Source organism: Cydia fagiglandana, chromosome 20 (genome assembly GCF_963556715.1).
Source record: "Cydia fagiglandana chromosome 20, ilCydFagi1.1, whole genome shotgun sequence".
NCBI lineage: Eukaryota > Metazoa > Arthropoda > Insecta > Lepidoptera > Tortricidae > Cydia > Cydia fagiglandana.
Genome location: NC_085951.1, coordinates 8,902,481 through 8,921,294, shown reverse-complemented (window position 1 = coordinate 8,921,294; position 18,814 = coordinate 8,902,481). Strand labels below are relative to the sequence as shown.

At 39.2% G+C, this 18,814-nt stretch overlaps 1 protein-coding gene across 1 annotated transcript; it reads left to right on the top strand.

Moving 5' to 3' along the window:
- The first annotated feature begins 1,384 nt into the window (after nt 1-1,384).
- LOC134674522 (apyrase-like) lies at nt 1,385-18,774 on the top strand. The gene is made up of 12 exons (XM_063532620.1): nt 1,385-1,512; nt 2,741-2,872; nt 6,068-6,290; nt 8,643-8,840; nt 11,471-11,601; nt 13,957-14,104; nt 15,662-15,788; nt 16,413-16,570; nt 17,243-17,324; nt 17,464-17,622; nt 18,220-18,365; nt 18,634-18,774. Exons 2-12 carry the CDS (start codon nt 2,757-2,759, stop codon nt 18,757-18,759), a joined length of 1,614 nt encoding a protein of 537 aa, XP_063388690.1. The 5' UTR covers nt 1,385-1,512; nt 2,741-2,756; the 3' UTR covers nt 18,760-18,774.
- Nucleotides 18,775-18,814: the final 40 nt, after the last annotated feature.

The following is an 18,814-nucleotide window of genomic DNA, read 5'->3' as shown; positions in this document are numbered from 1 at the left end:
GCTGTTATCAAAACTTATTTTAGGACATTATGCATCAGTAGCTTGAGCAGTACCTATTTTCAGGGTTCCGTACTCAAAGGGTAAAAACGGGACCTTATTACTAATAATAAGACTCCGCTGTCCGTCTGTACGTCTGTCTGTCTGTCTGTAACTCATGAACCGTGATAGCTAGAGAATTGAAATTTTCACAGATGATGTATTTCTGTTGCCGGTATAACAAATACTAAAAACAAAATAAAATAAAATAAGTATTTAAGTAAGTGGGGCTCCCATACCAACAAACGTGATTTTTTTTGCCGTTTTTTGCGTAATGGTACGGAACACTTCGTGCGCGAGTCCGACTCGCACTTGGCCGGTTTTTACACGGAACGACACAATCGTATCGTATTTTGTTGTAACACGATGTTAAACAAGAAGAAAGTAAGTGACCTTGCTGAAACACGTTCGCGTGCTTATTGAAGTGAGTCGGCCAAGTCATTTAACCGACGTCAAAAAGAGGTCAACCTTAACAGGCAAGAATTAATTAACATTTTCCGCAATTACTACAAATGCAATAGACATCACGGTGGCTTCATCGTAATCTTATAATCAAGAATTATGTATAATCACAGAATAAATAATAGAACTACTGTACAGAAAGGACTACCTACCTAGATATTTAAGAAGAAGAAGAAGAAATAGATACATTTATTTTAACGCCAAAACATAGTACATAAGATAATGACTTGAATTTCGACAACCCTATGGGAGTGCCCTACAAAACCGAATTTTGACAGCGATTCAGGGACGAATCATGCTATCCCTTTGTAATGTAAGTATGGCACTATCCCTTTCGGCTATTAGGGTTGTCGAAATTCAAGTCATTATCTTATGTACTATATTGTACCGTTAAAATAAATGTATTTCTTCTTCTTCTTCTTATCTGTGGTCATGCACGCAAAAGGATATCATCAAGTGGTGCCAACCTTAATTGCTCGGAGCAATGCTGAGCCGAATGGAGCCGAGTTTGCCCACTGCCCTTAGTTGTGAGAAACGGACATACAGAGCTCCTCACGTATGTATATGTCGGCGGCCGATCGTAAGATCAGGCATATCGTGAAATTCCTAGGCATATCGTGAAACGTGAAAATCTATGACTCGTTCCCTGAGTCAACGGAGCCCCGCTACGCGGGGCTCCTATTTCTGGGTAGTTTGCCCTTCGGGCATCTGAAGCAACCTAACGAACCTATCCTACCTATATATTGGTTTAATTGACTATCGTTAAAACATTACACAGGAACATTACGATCTGCCTGATCTTACGATCGGCCGCCGACATATATATTGACCTTACGTGCGTGATGGGTCGTTATCATATTATCAGCGGCTTGAAAATGTCTTTATACATTCAGTCTGTTTTCGTTCGTTCACCGATGCAGACGCTGACCATGAAACGGTTGAATCACTCAAGTGTTTGAATAATATTTAACGATAGTTCGTTCCGCACCAGTTGTTTTAATTTTAAATTCTGTATAGTAGTATACCCTATAATGGGCGTGGAACCAGTAATGGGACAAAAAAACATAATTCCTCTAAAATGAGTATCTAAAAGTAGTTTATAAACACTGGCTGTATATTATCATAAATAAGAGTCCTAGAGCTGTTTCAGTTTGAAGTTTCATTAAATTTGGTTGCTTTTTAAGAAATTGGCGTCAACCCAAAAGTTGTCGTGTCACTGAAAAAAAATACCACTACGAATTCTTAACAACTTCGCTAAGAGAGGTGAGTTAATTTATTAAATTTCAATTAATTAATACTTGATGAAAACTAGAATGTGTTTTGTTAATTGAATTTACCATGAGATAAGGTATACAACACACTATGTTGTGACTCCATAGATGTAAAAAAATAGTGGTATTTGGCCCAATCCCATTATAGGAGCTGTAAAACTGCGTACCTCCTATGATGGGACAATTGACAGAATGATGCTTTCCATGCCATAATTTCATGTTTAAACAATACAGAAGTAAAATGTAGTTACCAAATATGTCAATCAGGAGGTATTCTCGGACTTCGGATAAATTAATATCGTTTTTCCAAACTTTTATTTAACTTGCCCTGTTAGTTAGTGTGGGTTCAATCTTGGTAGCTGAATTTGATTTCCGATTCAGTTGAAATTTTGTGTAAGTACGTAATTATTAAGTATGCAAATCGGATGATAATGCAATATTATGATAACATGGACCTAATCTGATGATGGAGACAAGAGGTGGCCATGGGAACTTTATTTATTTTTTATTTTATCGCAATAAACCCTAACTAATTGTGTTTGGGTATATTAGAATTGTCTCGATGGATCTAATACAATAATAATTGGCTGTGGAAAGAAAAATACATTCAGCGATAAAAGCTTATACCAAAAATTGATTTTTTTGTCGTAACTTATTCCCCATTTCAATATTTTATACTGATAGAGCAATGTCCATTATAGGGGGCCCATTACTGGATCCACGTCCATTACCGGGGGCCCATTACTGGAGCTTTGGTGTCCATGACTGGAGAAAAAAAGCATAGTTTTAATTTGTTAAATATGTGGAAACTAATTGCTGTATCTTTCATACAACACGCCTAAAACATGAAAGACGGATAGGACTTTCATCTTTTAACACGCTAAGCGGTAGACCATTTACATGTATACGGGAAATATCATAAATACTCCAAATTTCCTCTTAAATGTCCCATGACTGGTGCTGTTACTATAGTAGGTAATTTTCAACATGGATGTGAAATATTTAGTTTTTCTGTTTTTCGTGTGTTTAGTTCACGGATTTACTTTGCCTTACGAAGGATTGTACAAACTGGACATTGTGCATTACAATGATTTCCATGCAAGGTATGTAAAAACATTTATATTAATTAGTGTTTTCCTTTTGTTGCATTGTTAATTGAGAATCTTATTTTCCCCTTTTAAAGTTATTTTCCTCAGAAGGAAAAATTTAGTTTCAATGATGGATAATGGATAGCAAGTTAGGTTTTGTTTATCATACAAATGAACACATTACCCACCTTTGCGGCACGCAGTCGGGTAAAAATAGGCAATGGCAGAAAAAGTTACCAATGTCTTTCGAAAAAATGGTTTGCGGGGAAAACCTAGGTTAAACCTAAATGGGCCGTCTTAAACTACGCTGGGGCCCACATAAGAATTCGGGGCCCTTTTGAAAAGTAAAGAAAGCGAATTAAACTAACATTTTTCTACGATGATTTGCTATTTATAATGAGTTAAATCTTCTTAATTTACTGTTACTGTCTGTCCTTCGGGGCCCCCTGAGGATTGGGGGCCCTGGGCACGGGCCCCGCGTGTCTTATAGTAAAGACGGTACTAAATTTAATATCCATTTTCTATTTCTCATTTTCCGTTCAGCCCGCTCCGCTCATTCCTCTTTTTCATTTCTCTTTTGCGGTGGGAATCAAACAACTAAACTCTTTGTTGGTGGAAACGCAAACCTATTTTTTAACAACGAAGTCCGCTCCGCTTTGCCATCTCTCGCTCATTACTCGTTCGCGGTGGAAAACCCGCTTAAGTGGTAATCAAATGAGTCAATTCTTCGAGCCGAGAGATTTTATCAAATAGAGACCCGCGCCACTCTGTTTCAATCTCTAGGGCAAATTCGAAGATGAAATGAGATAAATATTTGCGGACAATCCTACACAGATTGACCTAGCCCCAGTCTACTGCAATTCCGTTGCCAGGGAGGTTTTGGGATAATACCATAGAGTAATATAAGTAAAAGGTAGAGTGGTAACTCCATACATCAGTTTACTTACCAAAACGCACGTTATTTCATACATAATAATAACGTCAAGTAGTGGAACTACCAGTACCCCTACTTGACACCAGATGTCACTGACGAAAAATGTAGTATTAAAACAATCTCGAAAAACCCAGCAATCGCGAAAACAAATTTGGCTGATTCATAAATTTTTCCTGGTCCATTTTCTATATGGGAGGGTAAATTTTTTTCCGCGATTTTGGGATTGGCCCCGTAGTAAAAGTTGCTCAGTATAATCCCAAAACCTCCCTGGCAACGGGAATGCAGTTATTTTTTACCCACCTTGTATATCTAGATTCTAGATTTCTAGAAATCTAGAGGATCATGCACTACGGAGCACATTCCATAGGTATTACGCTTAATTACCATTGAGCACGATTAATATTTACACTTACATAACTGGTCATTAATAAACAAATAAACATTATTGTGATTAGTTTTATGAATGGAATTAACTATTATCGTCTACATTATGACGTAGTGTCCTGAGGTCAGGTCATTGCGAAGATTCTTAGAGATGAAGGATCCTTTTACCTACTTCTAGCTTTGGACATCTTTTGGCTAATACGAAAACCGGACAAGTGTGAGTCGGATTCACCCACTGAGGGTTCCGTACTTTTCATTTAGTAAGTATTTGTTGTTGTAGCGGCAACCGAAATATATCATCCGAGAAAATTTCAACTGTCTAGCTAATCTAGCTACAGTCGACTCTCGTTAATTCGAAACTCAAGGGACTTTTAAATCGAGAGTTTGAAATATCAAATAGTTCGAAATTTTTGACAGAAAAATTATGAAAGTTCGAATTACTGAGTAATAATCAATTATCATTTATTAAATTTAACTATGTATATCAAAAGGTTAGAGAAACCTACATATTTACATGCACATACATAATGTGAATTAATTATTAGTCTTTCAGAAGAAGTCTGTAATAAGAAGTGTTATGTCTGGAAGTGTGTGTTTTATTTTAAAGCACATTGCTGAGACTGATCAATAACTTTTTTTTAATCCTAGTGCCTGAAATGCTTTTACAATAACAAAAGCTCATGCAAAGGTGAACTTGAATTGTCTCAGAATGTAGGGTAAGTACGTACCTCTGCAATCTGATAACTTCGAATTGTCGAGTGTTTGACGCCTATGGATTCGAATTAACGCGTCGTTTTGTTACTTGGCGATGATTTTTTTGTTCGAATTACCAAGTGCTCAAAAATGTATGGATTTTATTCGAAATATAAAGAGATTTTCGAGGGAACTCGTGATACCTTCGAATTATAGAGAGGTTTGAATTATCGCGGGTTTGAATTAACGAGAGCCGACTGTATCACGGTTCATGAGATACAGCCTGGTGACAGACGGACGGACGGACAGCGGAGTCTTAGTAAAAGCGTCCCGTTTTTACCCTTTGTGTACGGAACCCTAAAAAGTGGTAGGTATCATTGACCTGATCAGAACTAGCATTCTTGTCTTAGGTCAACCAATATGAACGATTAAATAAATAATCAGTGAACTGTTTACAATTCGTCATCAATAATAACTATAATAAGAATTGTGACCTTGTAGTTACCGATAAAAGGTGTTATTCAACTACCTCTAAATACTTTCATCAGTACGGATATGATGGTCGTTCTTGTCTACGTGACAGCGAGATAAAACGGTGTCCGTCACTTTCTATCCCACGGTGTTGAAAAGTGACAGGTATTTTATCACGTGGATAAAGATGGATAAAGCCATCCATAATACGCCGGCTCAATTGTCATCACAATATGTTTTATGCAATTCTTTTTAAGTGCGACTTCCAACGTAATAGAGTTAGACCAAGAGAAGTCTGCAACGATTTTGATAGCACACGCTGCGCAGTGCAAGTGTCATTTATGCGTCATAATTTCACAGAAGTTTGACGTTTAAAATACTTAAAGGGGCCCACTGGGCCCGCCGTACGGTGTCGGCCTGTCAGTTGTTCTGAATTGTCAAAATTTTGGTCTAACTCTTCTCTTCTTCTTCCTAGTCGAATCCTCATGTCTGAGGGTCGTGACCACCATAAGTCGCTCTGTGCTGTAGTGCTCTCCATCCTGGCCGATTCATTGCCTTCCTTAAGGAACCCTGGAACCCCTCGCGTCTAACTCTAACTAACAGTTTGGTCTAACTGACAGGCCGGCGGACTGTTAATCAGTGGGCCCCTTAACACTTGCACTGCGTGTGCTATCAAAATCGTTGCAGACTTCTCTTGGTTCAACTCTAATTAATTTTATACATTCCAGATTCGAAGAAACCTCCGTCGAGACTCCATCCTGCCGTTTCAACAACAACTCATGCCTCGGCGGCTTTCCTCGCTTATACCACGAGGTCCAGGTCCTGATGATGGAAAAGCCTGAGGCCGTGCTCCTGAACGCAGGGGACAGCTTCCAGGGTACCTACTGGTACACGCTGCTGAAGTGGAACATCACGCAGCAGTTCATGAATCTGCTGAACCATGATGCTCATGTGAGTGGAATTGATCCCTGACACCAATCATACTAATCTTACATTTTAGGCCAAGAAATAAGAAGGTAGGTATAGAGGGACATGCTAGGAACACAATTTTTGACTCCGTAACTTTGGACTAGTTAGGAGGTGAACATCTCTCAAACAAGTTATACGAAAAAGTGTGTTCCTAGCATCCCTCCCAAAGCATCCATCCCTCTACAACTTTTTGAGCATTCGTTGCATGCTCTCAGAAATCTCATCAGCGACGGTAGCGCGGTCGCATTTTTATCGCCATGCCAGTCACGTTCTAACAAGTAATTAAGCGCGAAAGTGACATGCGATAAAAATGCAACCATGCTGCCACCACAGATATGGTCATCAGAAATATATCGGCTACTGTGACCGTGTAGCCTGGGCTAGGGCGTTAGCCACGGAAGCTGAAGACACCGGTTCGGATCCGGCTTTTGACACTGGAGGCTTGGTCACTTTCATTTTAGTAGGTATTATGACATCTGTTTCAGTTTATAATATGTATATTCACCTGGTAAGGATTAAGTCCGGCGCTGGCGGTGCTCCAAGTAAGGTTTAGGCAAGGATCCCTGGCCCTGCCATGCCGTTAGTGAGGCCTGGATTTAGAGACAACTTGGTATACTTACGACCTGTACCCCGCCTCCGTCTCAAAACCATTGCTAGGTTGCCTGGGCTCCTAGGCCTGGGCCTTGTGGGCCTAGGGGGAAATACGGCCCTGTGGGCACCGGACCTAAGCCTTACCATCATTTATTTAAATATAAGTTTATGATGTAAAAGGCTGGTCCAACAAAGAGTGGCGATTACTCCACGGACAAGGGCTCTTAAATATTGACTATGATGATGATGAAGTTTATGATAATAAACTCTGTATGAATTTTAAAACAATAAGCTACACGTTCATATTCGTTTTATAGCTCATTAAAGACGCTTACGTCAACGAATTAAAATTAAACTGAGAATCGTGTCAACTTGTACTTACTCAGTGGCTATTCTTGAGAAGAAGGAAACAGCAAATTGTTCTCTTTATCAAACTAAGTGGTTAAGTATCGTCGGTTGAGGATAATGAACACTTTCTTGACAGTTCCTTTGAGATGGATTATCTCTTTGTCTCGTTTTACACAAACCTCATATAGCGCATAAATCATATGTATGTGATGTATATAACATTTATCTTTCGGACAGAGGAAGGCAGTCTCAAATGTTTGGCAAACCATGCTGTTCTAACTCAGTTACTTAATCAGTTCAGATTAAGAATCAATCAAGTTTATAACATCAAATTTCCTAGCTAATTCGATATAACACGTTCATGTAGGTACTGTCAGCAATACTATGCTCTTAACACAGGCATACAAACTTGACGGAATAAATCGGGTGGTACAGAACTTTTACGCAAACTGGGATTTTTTCTGGCTACGTAGGTACTTTATTTTCCACTTATTAATCACGTTAATATGTCTACCCTTTTTGATATAAGTACAGTTTGTTATTCTTAACTTAACTTTAAATCTGTGTTTCAATTCAACCCTAGCAAGTAGATCCTAATAACTTTGTAGGGTTGTCACTGATATAAAAATATTTCATTTTAATGATTTTGTTTTACTTCACTATCCTTCCAGTTCAGCTCAGTCTCTAGAAATGTTCCCACCTGTATAATGTAGGAGGGGGGGGGGTCACGTATCTCTGCAGCTGTACTAAAGAGATCACATCACGTATTTTCAGATAAATGTGGAATATGCTAATAGAGATATGTTTCATAAGTATTATTCTTAAAGGTTACTTATCTAAATGTCTATCAGTCAGCGGCATATCTGATCTACCTAATCGCTTGTCTTGATAAGACAAATGTAATTCTTACGTCTATGATGTATATTATTTGTTATATAATAAATTATTCACTGTGCTATTTTATATGTATATAATTTTTACGGTTCTAGCTGAATTCGACATTCCATAGCGTAAGCATTGGAGAACAAATTTAGTTAGGACTCTAAATCGCTCAATTATCGCGGAGTGTGATGGTACCATCACATGAAGGTATAGTTCGTAGCTTTGTAACAGAGCCCGGCGGCTAATCCTATTGTTTATAGGACTCTTGTTCATTGATGGTTGACTTTGCCGCCTACTCTATTTACACTGTGGGCTACATAACAGACCCCTGCACTGCTGAGACGCTGCCGTATAGACACTAGCATGACCTTCCTAACGCCACCCCATCGGTAATCACCTAATCAGAAAGACCTGCAGGCCTCGCGTTTCACCTCTGTCTCTACCACTTACTTCACTGGCTCAGTTATCCAAAAAGAATCTTGGCCTCTGACTTAATATCCTCCCTTTTGACAGGCCATCGGCAACCATGAATTTGACGACGGTCCCGCAGGCCTCGCGCCCTACCTCTCCGCTCTGAAGGCCCCGGTCCTCGCGGCTAACATGGACGTCAGCAAAGAGCCGTCTCTGCAGGGACTGTTCAAGCCCAGTATCATTATTAAGAGGAAGGGCAGGAAGATTGGGATCATTGGTTTGATCACACAGGATACTAAGGTATGGAATTAAGACATTGTTTTAAGCTTGAAAAAATATAATATTATACTCTTTTGGCTGGCCAGGGAGTAATGGTAATAATTAAAAAAACTTTTTACAAAAAAAAGAAAACCGACTTCAAAAAGGTTGAAATAAAATATTATCCTTTTTAAGTCTATGCGTTACCAACTGATATGTTTGAAGTCGGTGCCAAGCCAACTTTTGAAGCATACCATAATTTTGGTGCAATTCGATAAGGATGTACGTTGGATTGCCTTCACGATGCTAATGAACGTACTTTCTGTAGGTACAGTCGACGTTAAAAATATGTTTACACTTTTCGTCTTATTACAAAGGAGTAAGGTACAAAAGTGTAAACATATCTTTGACGTCGACTGTACCTAAGAACACACCTCAGAACACACGATCAAACCTTCTTGGCAGAGTCCGTATCATGTTTGTCGGCACGCAAGCGTGGGATTGGGACTGAAGTTATTTCCCGTCCCTTATTCAGAGGACTACATTTCAAAATATAAAACAATTCAAGGAATTTACTTCCTTGCCAAATTTCACCTAAAGCGGTTCAGTTGTTTAGCCATGAAAAGGCGACAAAGTGGCAGACAGAATTACTTACACATTTATAATAGTTATTAGTACAGTTCTAATGGGATTTATAGTCATAAAGCTAATGATTATTTTTAACGGGTATTGTTACTACTTGGCTTGGCACCGACTTCAAACATATCAGTTGGTAACGCATAGACTTAAAAAGGATAATATTTTATTTCAACCTTTTTGAAGTCGGTTTTCTTTTTTTTGTAAAAAGTTTTTATTTTTCCATTTTTAGTTTTAACGCATTGTTAAGAGCGCGACGCATGAATGAAGAACAACATCATGATTAACACTAAATTCGTGTACCTACTTTAATAAATATGTAATCAGGAATTTTCTCGAGTCGCGGCGCGATTCTGGAAATGAATTAGAGATTAACTAGATACGATATAGTAAAGATATGGTGTCATCCCAGGGGTAAAGGTACCTTATGGCGGTTGGCACTGGCGCTATTATTAACGCCGCTCCAATATTATTGCGGAGCTATGCGACGTATGCGCCGGCCACCATAAGGTACCTTTTTCCATGGAACGTCACATATCTTCACTATTTCATATCTAGTGACTCTCTAATTCATTTCCCGAATCGCGGCGCCAGCCACAATAAGGTACCTTTTGCAGTGGAATGACACATATCTTTACTATTTCATATCTAGTGAGTGTCTAATTCATTTCTCGAATCGAGCCGTCCGTCTGGGATATTATAATTCCTGTCACTACACTAAATCCACTGCCACTGACCCAATCCCTCAACCCCCCGATCACTCTACCTCACAGCGCATCAACCCCTGATCCATGTACCCCTCGGCCCTGAACCAGCCGCCCTTCAACCACCATTACTCGACCCCTTAATCCCCGACCCCTTAACTCCTAACGCTAACCCCCGATCAAGTAGCCTTACCAGCTTACCAAGAGTTTGACATTGATTTATTCGCTAGCGTGTGTGTAACTTAATTTCTTTGCATCTCGCTCATACTGGCATATTAGTGCGAGTGAGATGCATAGCAAGTATGTTACGAAGACGTTATAGCGTCGCTAACTTAGCGAATATGTCAATGTCAAACTCGTGGTAAGGCTACACTTGCACTACATCAAATTGGCGGTGTTAGGAAGCAAATGCTCGAGTTACTTTAGAAAACACCGAAATCACTTAACACGTGCCTTTAAAAACTGAGGAGTTCCCTCAATTCCTCATGGATTCCATCATCAGACCAGAACCAAAAATAATACGAAACTACCTTGGAGGCAATTCCTTCCAAACAAAAAAAGATTTATTCAAATCGGATCACAGGTGCCGGAGTAATCGCTGAACATACTACATTTAAAAAATCATCATCATTATCAACAAAACAATCATCATCATCAGGTCTACTTCATCAAAGTGGTGGTTTTCGGGAGAAAATGCTCGAGTTGCTTAAGAAAACACCCAAATCACCATGCATGTGCCTTTAAAAATTGAGGAGTTCCCTCAATTCCTCATGGATCCCATCATCAGAACAGAACCAAATTAAAATGGGACCAACTCGGAGGTAGCTCCTTTCAAACAAAAAAAGAATTACTCAAATCGGACTACGGATGTCGGAGTAATCGGTGAACGTACATAGAAAAAAAAAAAAAAAAAATAGCCACAACCGAATACAGAACCTCCTCCTTCTATGAAATGGAAGTCGGTTAAAAATAGTAGAAGACAATTTTGATTTGATGTAGATATACATTAGTAAGATTTTATACATATGAGAAGCATGTCTAATTTGGATAAATTAGACAGCCGAATTTAATTTAAATTTCATGTAAGTATATACTACGCATGATATAATTAACACTCTCTTATTTTTTTTTTAAACTTTATTGCACAGTAAAAAATATACAGTGACAAAAGGCGGACTTAATGCTACACGGCATTCTCTACCAGTCTTATTATGAGCAAAATATAATACTATAACAAACGTGACATGTACCTACCTACTGTACTGCAGTATATAAGATAACATAAATATACCTATAATTATGATAAGTTAACCACGGGCTTATAAATTTCAGACTCTTTCGTCACCTGGTAACGTGGAGTTCACCGATCCCGGCGAGGCCACGAAACGAGAGGCCGAGGCCCTGACTAACCGGGGGGTTGACATCATCATACTTCTATCTCATTGCGGGTTGGAAATCGACAAGTAAGTTTACCTTCTGTTTTTCCTAAGAACACGATACCGAATGCCCCCTAATCACGTGATACTTTCTATACTTTCTATAGAAAACGAACAATCGGACGCCTCGGCCCGGATCCGGACCGGACCGGACTTTTAAAATGTGTAATTTGTACTGCAGTCCTATGTAATTTGTACTGCAGTCCTATGAATTTTATAGCATTTTCGGTGCAGCGGAGTGGTGTTAACGGAATTGGTATAAACAATTTCAACCCTAATGATTAATTAGCGTTAATTACGTTAATATTAACCTTAATTTACCATTTTAGCTGGAATTATCTGTAGGTAACAATTCCGCTGCACCAAAAATGCTATAAAATTTACGATGTCTGTCTTGTGTCTATGATTGTGTACGTAATAAATAAATCTAAATCTAATCTATAGTTTATTTATAGACAGTTCAAGATCATTCATTTTAAATCGTTTAGGTATAGTTTGTTATCTTATCACTATTTAATTAAGTAGACTACTATTATACCGGGTGTGGCCTGTAATATGAGCAAAAAATTAAACTGTAGACTACAGTCATCATACTGACCAACAATTATTCAGCGATTTTTAAAAATAACTTGTTTGATTTTTAATACACGTTAAAGTTTATTCTAAGACGCAATGTATTGCGAATTTTGCTATGTTTAAGACGTGACAAGCAACGTCAATCACAATGATATGGCGTAGCGATGGCGTCCATTGAAGATAATATTTATTTTGTATGAAAAATAGGAAATCTAAATACTTCATAATTTTTAAAAGTTGTTGAACAAAAGTGTCACCGTTTGAGGAGTACAATCTATGTTTTAATTATTTGCTCGTGTTACAGGCCACACCCAGTATAGGTAATTATGATAGTTTGTAGTCAATTAATTATATTAATTATTTGAATGTAAGAGCCCGTTTCAGGTAACTTTGCACTGATTTGAACGGAACAAAGCGCGGCAGTTCTGGGGGCCAACCGCGAAAACCAAAATTCGCAAATTGCGGGGATCTTTCTCTTTTACTCTCATTAAGACGTAATTAGAGTGACGGAGAAAAATGCCCGCAATTGACGAACTTCGATTTTCGCGATTATAGATTATACATATAATATGTGGTTATAGTTCAGGCAGTGTCAATAAACGCCATATTTTCATAGAAATTTTGCAAATAACAGTTGAGCTGTATGCTCGTTTGCCACCGAAGTGGTAAAAATAAATCATAATAGATATATTAAATGCTCTGGATAGGTAATAGGTATTATTCAGGTTTATTTAGGCCGACCCTATAATATGTTATCTAGGTACTTTACACAGAATAAATAATAGTACTAAGTACAGAAGACTCACTCTCTAACAAAACGCGTCTGTTACGATCAGCACAGATATGACCGCTAGGTGGCGACACGACAGCGCCACGCGCGGCTTATGGCAAACCCCAAAATTGGGACCGAACGGATGTACTTTAAGCTACCTGTAGCAAAGCGACGAAATAGCGGAGTGAGACACGCCTGTACTTATTTATAAATGGCAACTAGGTGTTATTGTTATTTGCTGGAATGTAAGTTATTTTTATTTATGACTAATTGCAATTTCCATAATGTACCGTATAAAAATGAATAGTGCCGAGACAAAAGGTTTCTGATGTCAGCACAAGTGCTTTCATAAACAAGGCCAACAATTAACTACCTATATACAAGGCGACCAACAATTTATTTTTATACGTTGAATTTAAGAAACGTTTTAACCTCCTGAGACCCAGAAGCAATTGTTTTGTTTTTGAAATTTAGTTACATAATAAAAGTTCCAAATAGATTTTGGAAATTTTGGAATAGGTAGGTACCTATGTAAAAAAATTGTACGCAGGGACTTAGGAGGCTAAATGATAACTTATACCTGCAGTTCAAAAACGCTCGGGTTAACCGGCGTCTTTCCTGTGGACATTACTAAAATTAACGATTTGGATAAATTTTCCTAAGAATTTCATCATACAAATTCAGTAATATTTTTTTTAGTTTTATTAGTAGGTAATATAAAAAAATATTACTTTCTTCTTCAGGATGACCTACTTTCTTCAAGCTGGCAACAATAAAAGTATACCTAATAGGGGACCTAGATGTCTTAGATACTTCATCATCATCATATCAGCCAGAGGATGTCCACTGCTGGACATAGGCCTCCCCCAAAGAGTGCCACAATGTCTTGCGCCACCTGCATCCAGCGGACTCCCGCGACCTTTACCAAGTCATCAGTCCACCTTGTGGGGGGTCTACTCACGCTGCGCCTTAGATACTTTTTGACGTTAATATTTAATTGGTGACATGGTTTAGTTGGTGACATGTCTTTCCAGGCAGCTCGCCCGCGACTACGGCCAATATATCGACATCATAATCGGAGGGCACAGTCACTCTTTACTGTGGAATGGACCATCTCCTAGTGGCGAGGCCGTCGCTGGCCCCTATCCCGTGTTTGTTGAAAACGTTGCTGACAAGCATAAGGTTAGTTATCACCATGGCAAACCAACAACAATACAACAACAACAATACAACAATACAACAGTCGAAGCCGAACTCTACTGGATCTAAAGCGTTCTAGAGTCAGAGAAAGATAGGTAGTGATATCTGTATCTGACTGCTTGATAGAGAACAACGTTTCTTAGAACAACTAAATGTCGGCATACAGCAAAGTTTATGGCAGACACAGTCTTTGTAATAGAGGTGTTGCCGTAGCATATTCAGGATAGATGCCTTGATCATATTACGTTATATAGCCAATCTAGGTCAGTTGACAATGGCAGACCCACTCACTACACTGCCTTAGAATGAGGGGTTTACGAGAGGTTTAAAATCTAGGGGTTGGCAAGAGGTCTAGCTGTCGTAATCCACCAATCATGTTTAACCATGTTTTTTTTTATTGGTGGATTTCGACAGCAGCTGTCAAAAAGACCTCTCGTCACGGTGCTGCCATCTAGTGAAAATCTTGATCGCGGAAACCCTCATTAGAACACAATGTGTGTCCAAATTGTCCATCGTTGAAACCACCGCCGGGACCTACACTCTACTTGACCATGCACAACACCAGACGTAGCACGTTTTCTTAAAGATTGATTGTGACAGCACAATCAATCTTCAATCAATGTTCAAATTATTGAACAAGAACTGAGGGCGTCTGGTTATCTAGTTAGATATCCTGAGCAGATCTCCAGTAAACGTATCTAATAAATCTGTAATTGAAGGCCCACTTGCACCATTCTACTAACCCGGGGATAAACGGTTAAACCTGGAGTTACCATGGTTACCAGTACAATTTGACATTAGGTTATTAGGTTTAACCGCTTAACCCCGGGTTAGTAGGATGGTGCAAGTGGGCCTAAGTAAAGTGTCCCACTGATGGGCAAACCTTCCCTCTAGACTTCTAATCCTCCCGATTAACTGCAGTCCGTACAGTTGCTGAGAAATGCGTCCAGGTCGTCCCGCCATCTCTTTGGCCGGCACGGCGTTTACATTGTGACACCCGCTCCGTGGCTATCTAAGAATTTACTCGACTATAAATAAATGATATGATATGATATGATAAGATATGATATGATATAATATGATATGATATGATTTGATATGATAAGATATGACATAATATGATATGATTTGATATGATATGATATTGATATTGATATTTATTGAAATTAAATTTTACAGTATTACAGCTAACACCAATGCACTGTAAAATTAAGTAGAAAAATTAAGTACCTAAGTAATAATAGAGCGATTAATAAGCTAGCTATTGGATGTTTGTTCGCAAAAACGTAAAAAATCTTTAACAAGTTTATGACTTTCGTCGGCAAACAAGTCGGAGTTAGGTGCAAAAGATAAGAAATTATTAAGGAGTGTCCGGGAACGGACAATTGCAGAGTACTGGTGTGCAGTCGTGTGAATGATTCCATTATCTAGGAGGCGATGGCTGCGACAACGTAGGTATGATATGATATGATATGATATGGTATGGTATGGTATGGTATGATATGATATGATATGATATGATATGATATCTGCTTCCAGGTGCTAATAGTGCAAGCATCAGCGTTCACTAAATACATGGGCAACATGTCCGTGTATTTCAACTTTCGCGGCCAGTATGTGAAGCATGATGGCGGACCTATATTCCTTGATCGGACCATTGCTGAAGGTAATCTTTATTCATTCATTGCCGAAGGATCTTTAACGTGGACAACAACTTAACAAGACACTTGAAATACCTTTAAAATTATTAGTTTTGTGATAATCACGGATAGTAAACATCGTTTTATTCGCATGGTCTTCTTGAAACTCATTTTTTGAACGTTACTAAACGATCGAATCTGTAGGTACATATAAAGATGTGTCATTGAGTTTCAAAATGGGAGTATCTAAAAAGTTACTGTATGAAATCAAAATTCTCAGAAAAATTAAGAGTGTCGTTAGTTTTAGACATTGTAGTAAAATGCTTCAATACTTGTATTGCCTTGTACCTACTGTGAGGAAACCTTCTAACACTGAAACTAACTTGCTTAAAAGTTGTTAGTGTTATTACTTACCTACCCCTTTTTAAAGGGGCTCACTGATTACCAGTTCGCCGGGCGATATCAGCCTGTCAGTTAAACGCAATATTTGACAGCTCCGAACAACGGTTAACAGGCTGATATTGCCCGGCAAACTGGTAATCTGTGGCCCCCTTAAGACCTCTATAAGCTATGTTGGTGTTTAGAAGGATCCTAGCGAACCAACTCTATAATTGATTTAGTAAACTTTTTGAAAATTAACAATATTTCAGACGAAACTATCAAAGCTAAGCTGGCCCCATATGCCAAGTTGGTTCACGAAGCAGAGAGCGTGCCCGTAGGCGAGACCCAGACTACGCTGAACTATGAGGACTGCGTGTTCGGGGAGTGCGCTTTAGGGGACCTGCTGGTCGAGGCCTTAAACGACCACGTATGTTAATTTGTAACTTAAATAATATGTAAATCTCTACATTCTCTACTCATACTATAAATGCGAAAGTGTTGGCACGTGGGCGTAGGTAGGATTTGAGGGAGTTGGAGACAAAACAGCGTGTGCTTCTTATGGTGTATATTGGGAAAGTGGCATGAGTACATTACAAATTAACTAGCCTAAAATAATTTAAACTAATTACAGCGCCACCTATGCACTTTGTAGGGAACTAAGTAGGTACGTTTATGTAGATCATTAAGCCATCTAGGGATTCTAGGCTCGATAAAGTACGTAAGAGGTGAGATAGATGGCGCTGTTAACTACACAAGTTAACAGAAAGTAAGCTTAAACCAATTTAGAAGAAATATGACATGGAGACAGTTTGAGTGTCGAAAAAAGACATAGGATTGTCTTTGTCATGGAAGTCATCCTTTAGGGGCGGGAGCGGGTGAAATTTTAAATGAAAGTGATAATTCTATACGCAGTCGAACTCATGGACGAAAGGCTAAACTAATAGGATAAACGAGCTTCTTTTACCCTTTTAATCTTTTGCATTACGTTATAAGCCTCCCACGCAGTGGACTGATGATTCTATTTAAGAATAAAACAGAACTCTGACATCATGAACCGATTATTTACTTATACAAAACTCAATTTAAATTCGTGTTTTAGGCCAAATCTGTGTTAAAGGCGGATAAGGATTATCTATCGTTTATCCAGCGGGGCAACATCAAATCGTCTATACTCAAGGGAGGTAAGACTAAAATGAATTTAGTTTTTTTTTCATTCCTAATTTGTTGTAGGTACATTTTGTTGTCGATACGAGTCGATAATATTAATATTTTTGCCGTGCATCGATATTTTTTTAATTAACACAGTATGTTTTTTTACAGCAATCAGCCAAGGGTCGATCTTCGAACTTCTACCCTACAACGACCGAATAGAGACCTTTGAGCTGCTGGGGAAACACGTTTTGGAGGCTCTGGAGCGAAGTGTGCTCGATGCCTGGGCCTACACGCCATTCAAAGGGCCCTGGGTTCTTCAGGTGTCCGGTAAGTTAGACTTAACTATACAAATACTCTTTATTGCACACCTAAATAAAAGAAGACAATACAAAAAACAGAAATACAAGCAGAGGTAAACAACAGGCTATATTGTTTGAAGAATCCAGCGATGGTTTATATTTACCGTCCGTACCGTTTATAACGTCTCTCATGGCTGTAGAGATGTTGTCCCTCACGTAAAGACGGTGCGATTTTTTCTTAGCACAACCAAGGTTTGAACCAAAAATTGTATGCCTCTAATACACGGTGGGTTCATACTGACCCACTAAGATGGGCCAGCGTGTAGAGAGGGTAGTGATGTCGGATGGGAATGGTCACGGTGTCGGTTTTTCGTCCCATATCAAGTGCGGTAGTGCCAGCGTTGGTGAGTATGCATCTACACGTGGCCCCTTCCATAGCGCGTTTTCTCAACCATCGTATTGCTATCTCGCTGGTCCAGCGCTGGGCCATCGTGTAGAGGAGCCATAACCATGGCATGGCCATCTCGATGGTCCAGAGCTGGGTCATCGTGTAGAGGAGCCATTAGACCACTACAATACCTACTGTACCACAATACTGAGAAGATAAAGCCGTATTTTTTCTCAGGTCTGCGCGTGGTGTACAACGTTACGCTGCCCGAAGGTAGTCGAGTCACGTCGGCAACTACGACTAAGGGAGCTAATCTGGAGCCAGACCGGATGTATCAAGTCACGGCCCCGATCTACTTGGCTGATGGTGGAGATGGCTTCACGGTAAGGATGCTTGGTCACCCATGGTTGTCTTGCTTACATACCTATATAGACCGACCGCCGTACGCCTGCCGCCCGCACCTTCCCCGACACCCTTAGTCGTCCTACCCCGTCGCCCTCGTACCGCGCAGGCGAGGACTCATTTAAGCGGTCGGTCTATAGTTCTTCTTGCTTTTCATTCCCTAATTGCTGAGGATAGCGTCGACATGTAAATTGTTTTTTTGTATGGTAATAAGACGTAGGTTTAATATTGTCTCTCTTTTCGTTGCAGATGTTCAAAGATAACAGGGTCAATCGACAAGTCATAGGTCGCGATCAGAAATTGCTCGAAGATTATATAAAGAAGCATTCGCCGATAAATATAGTCACGGATGGACGTATTAAAATAAATTATTAGTGTTTAACAAAATGATCTCGTTTTATCTCTGTCCTTAGAAGAAAATCAAAAGAGA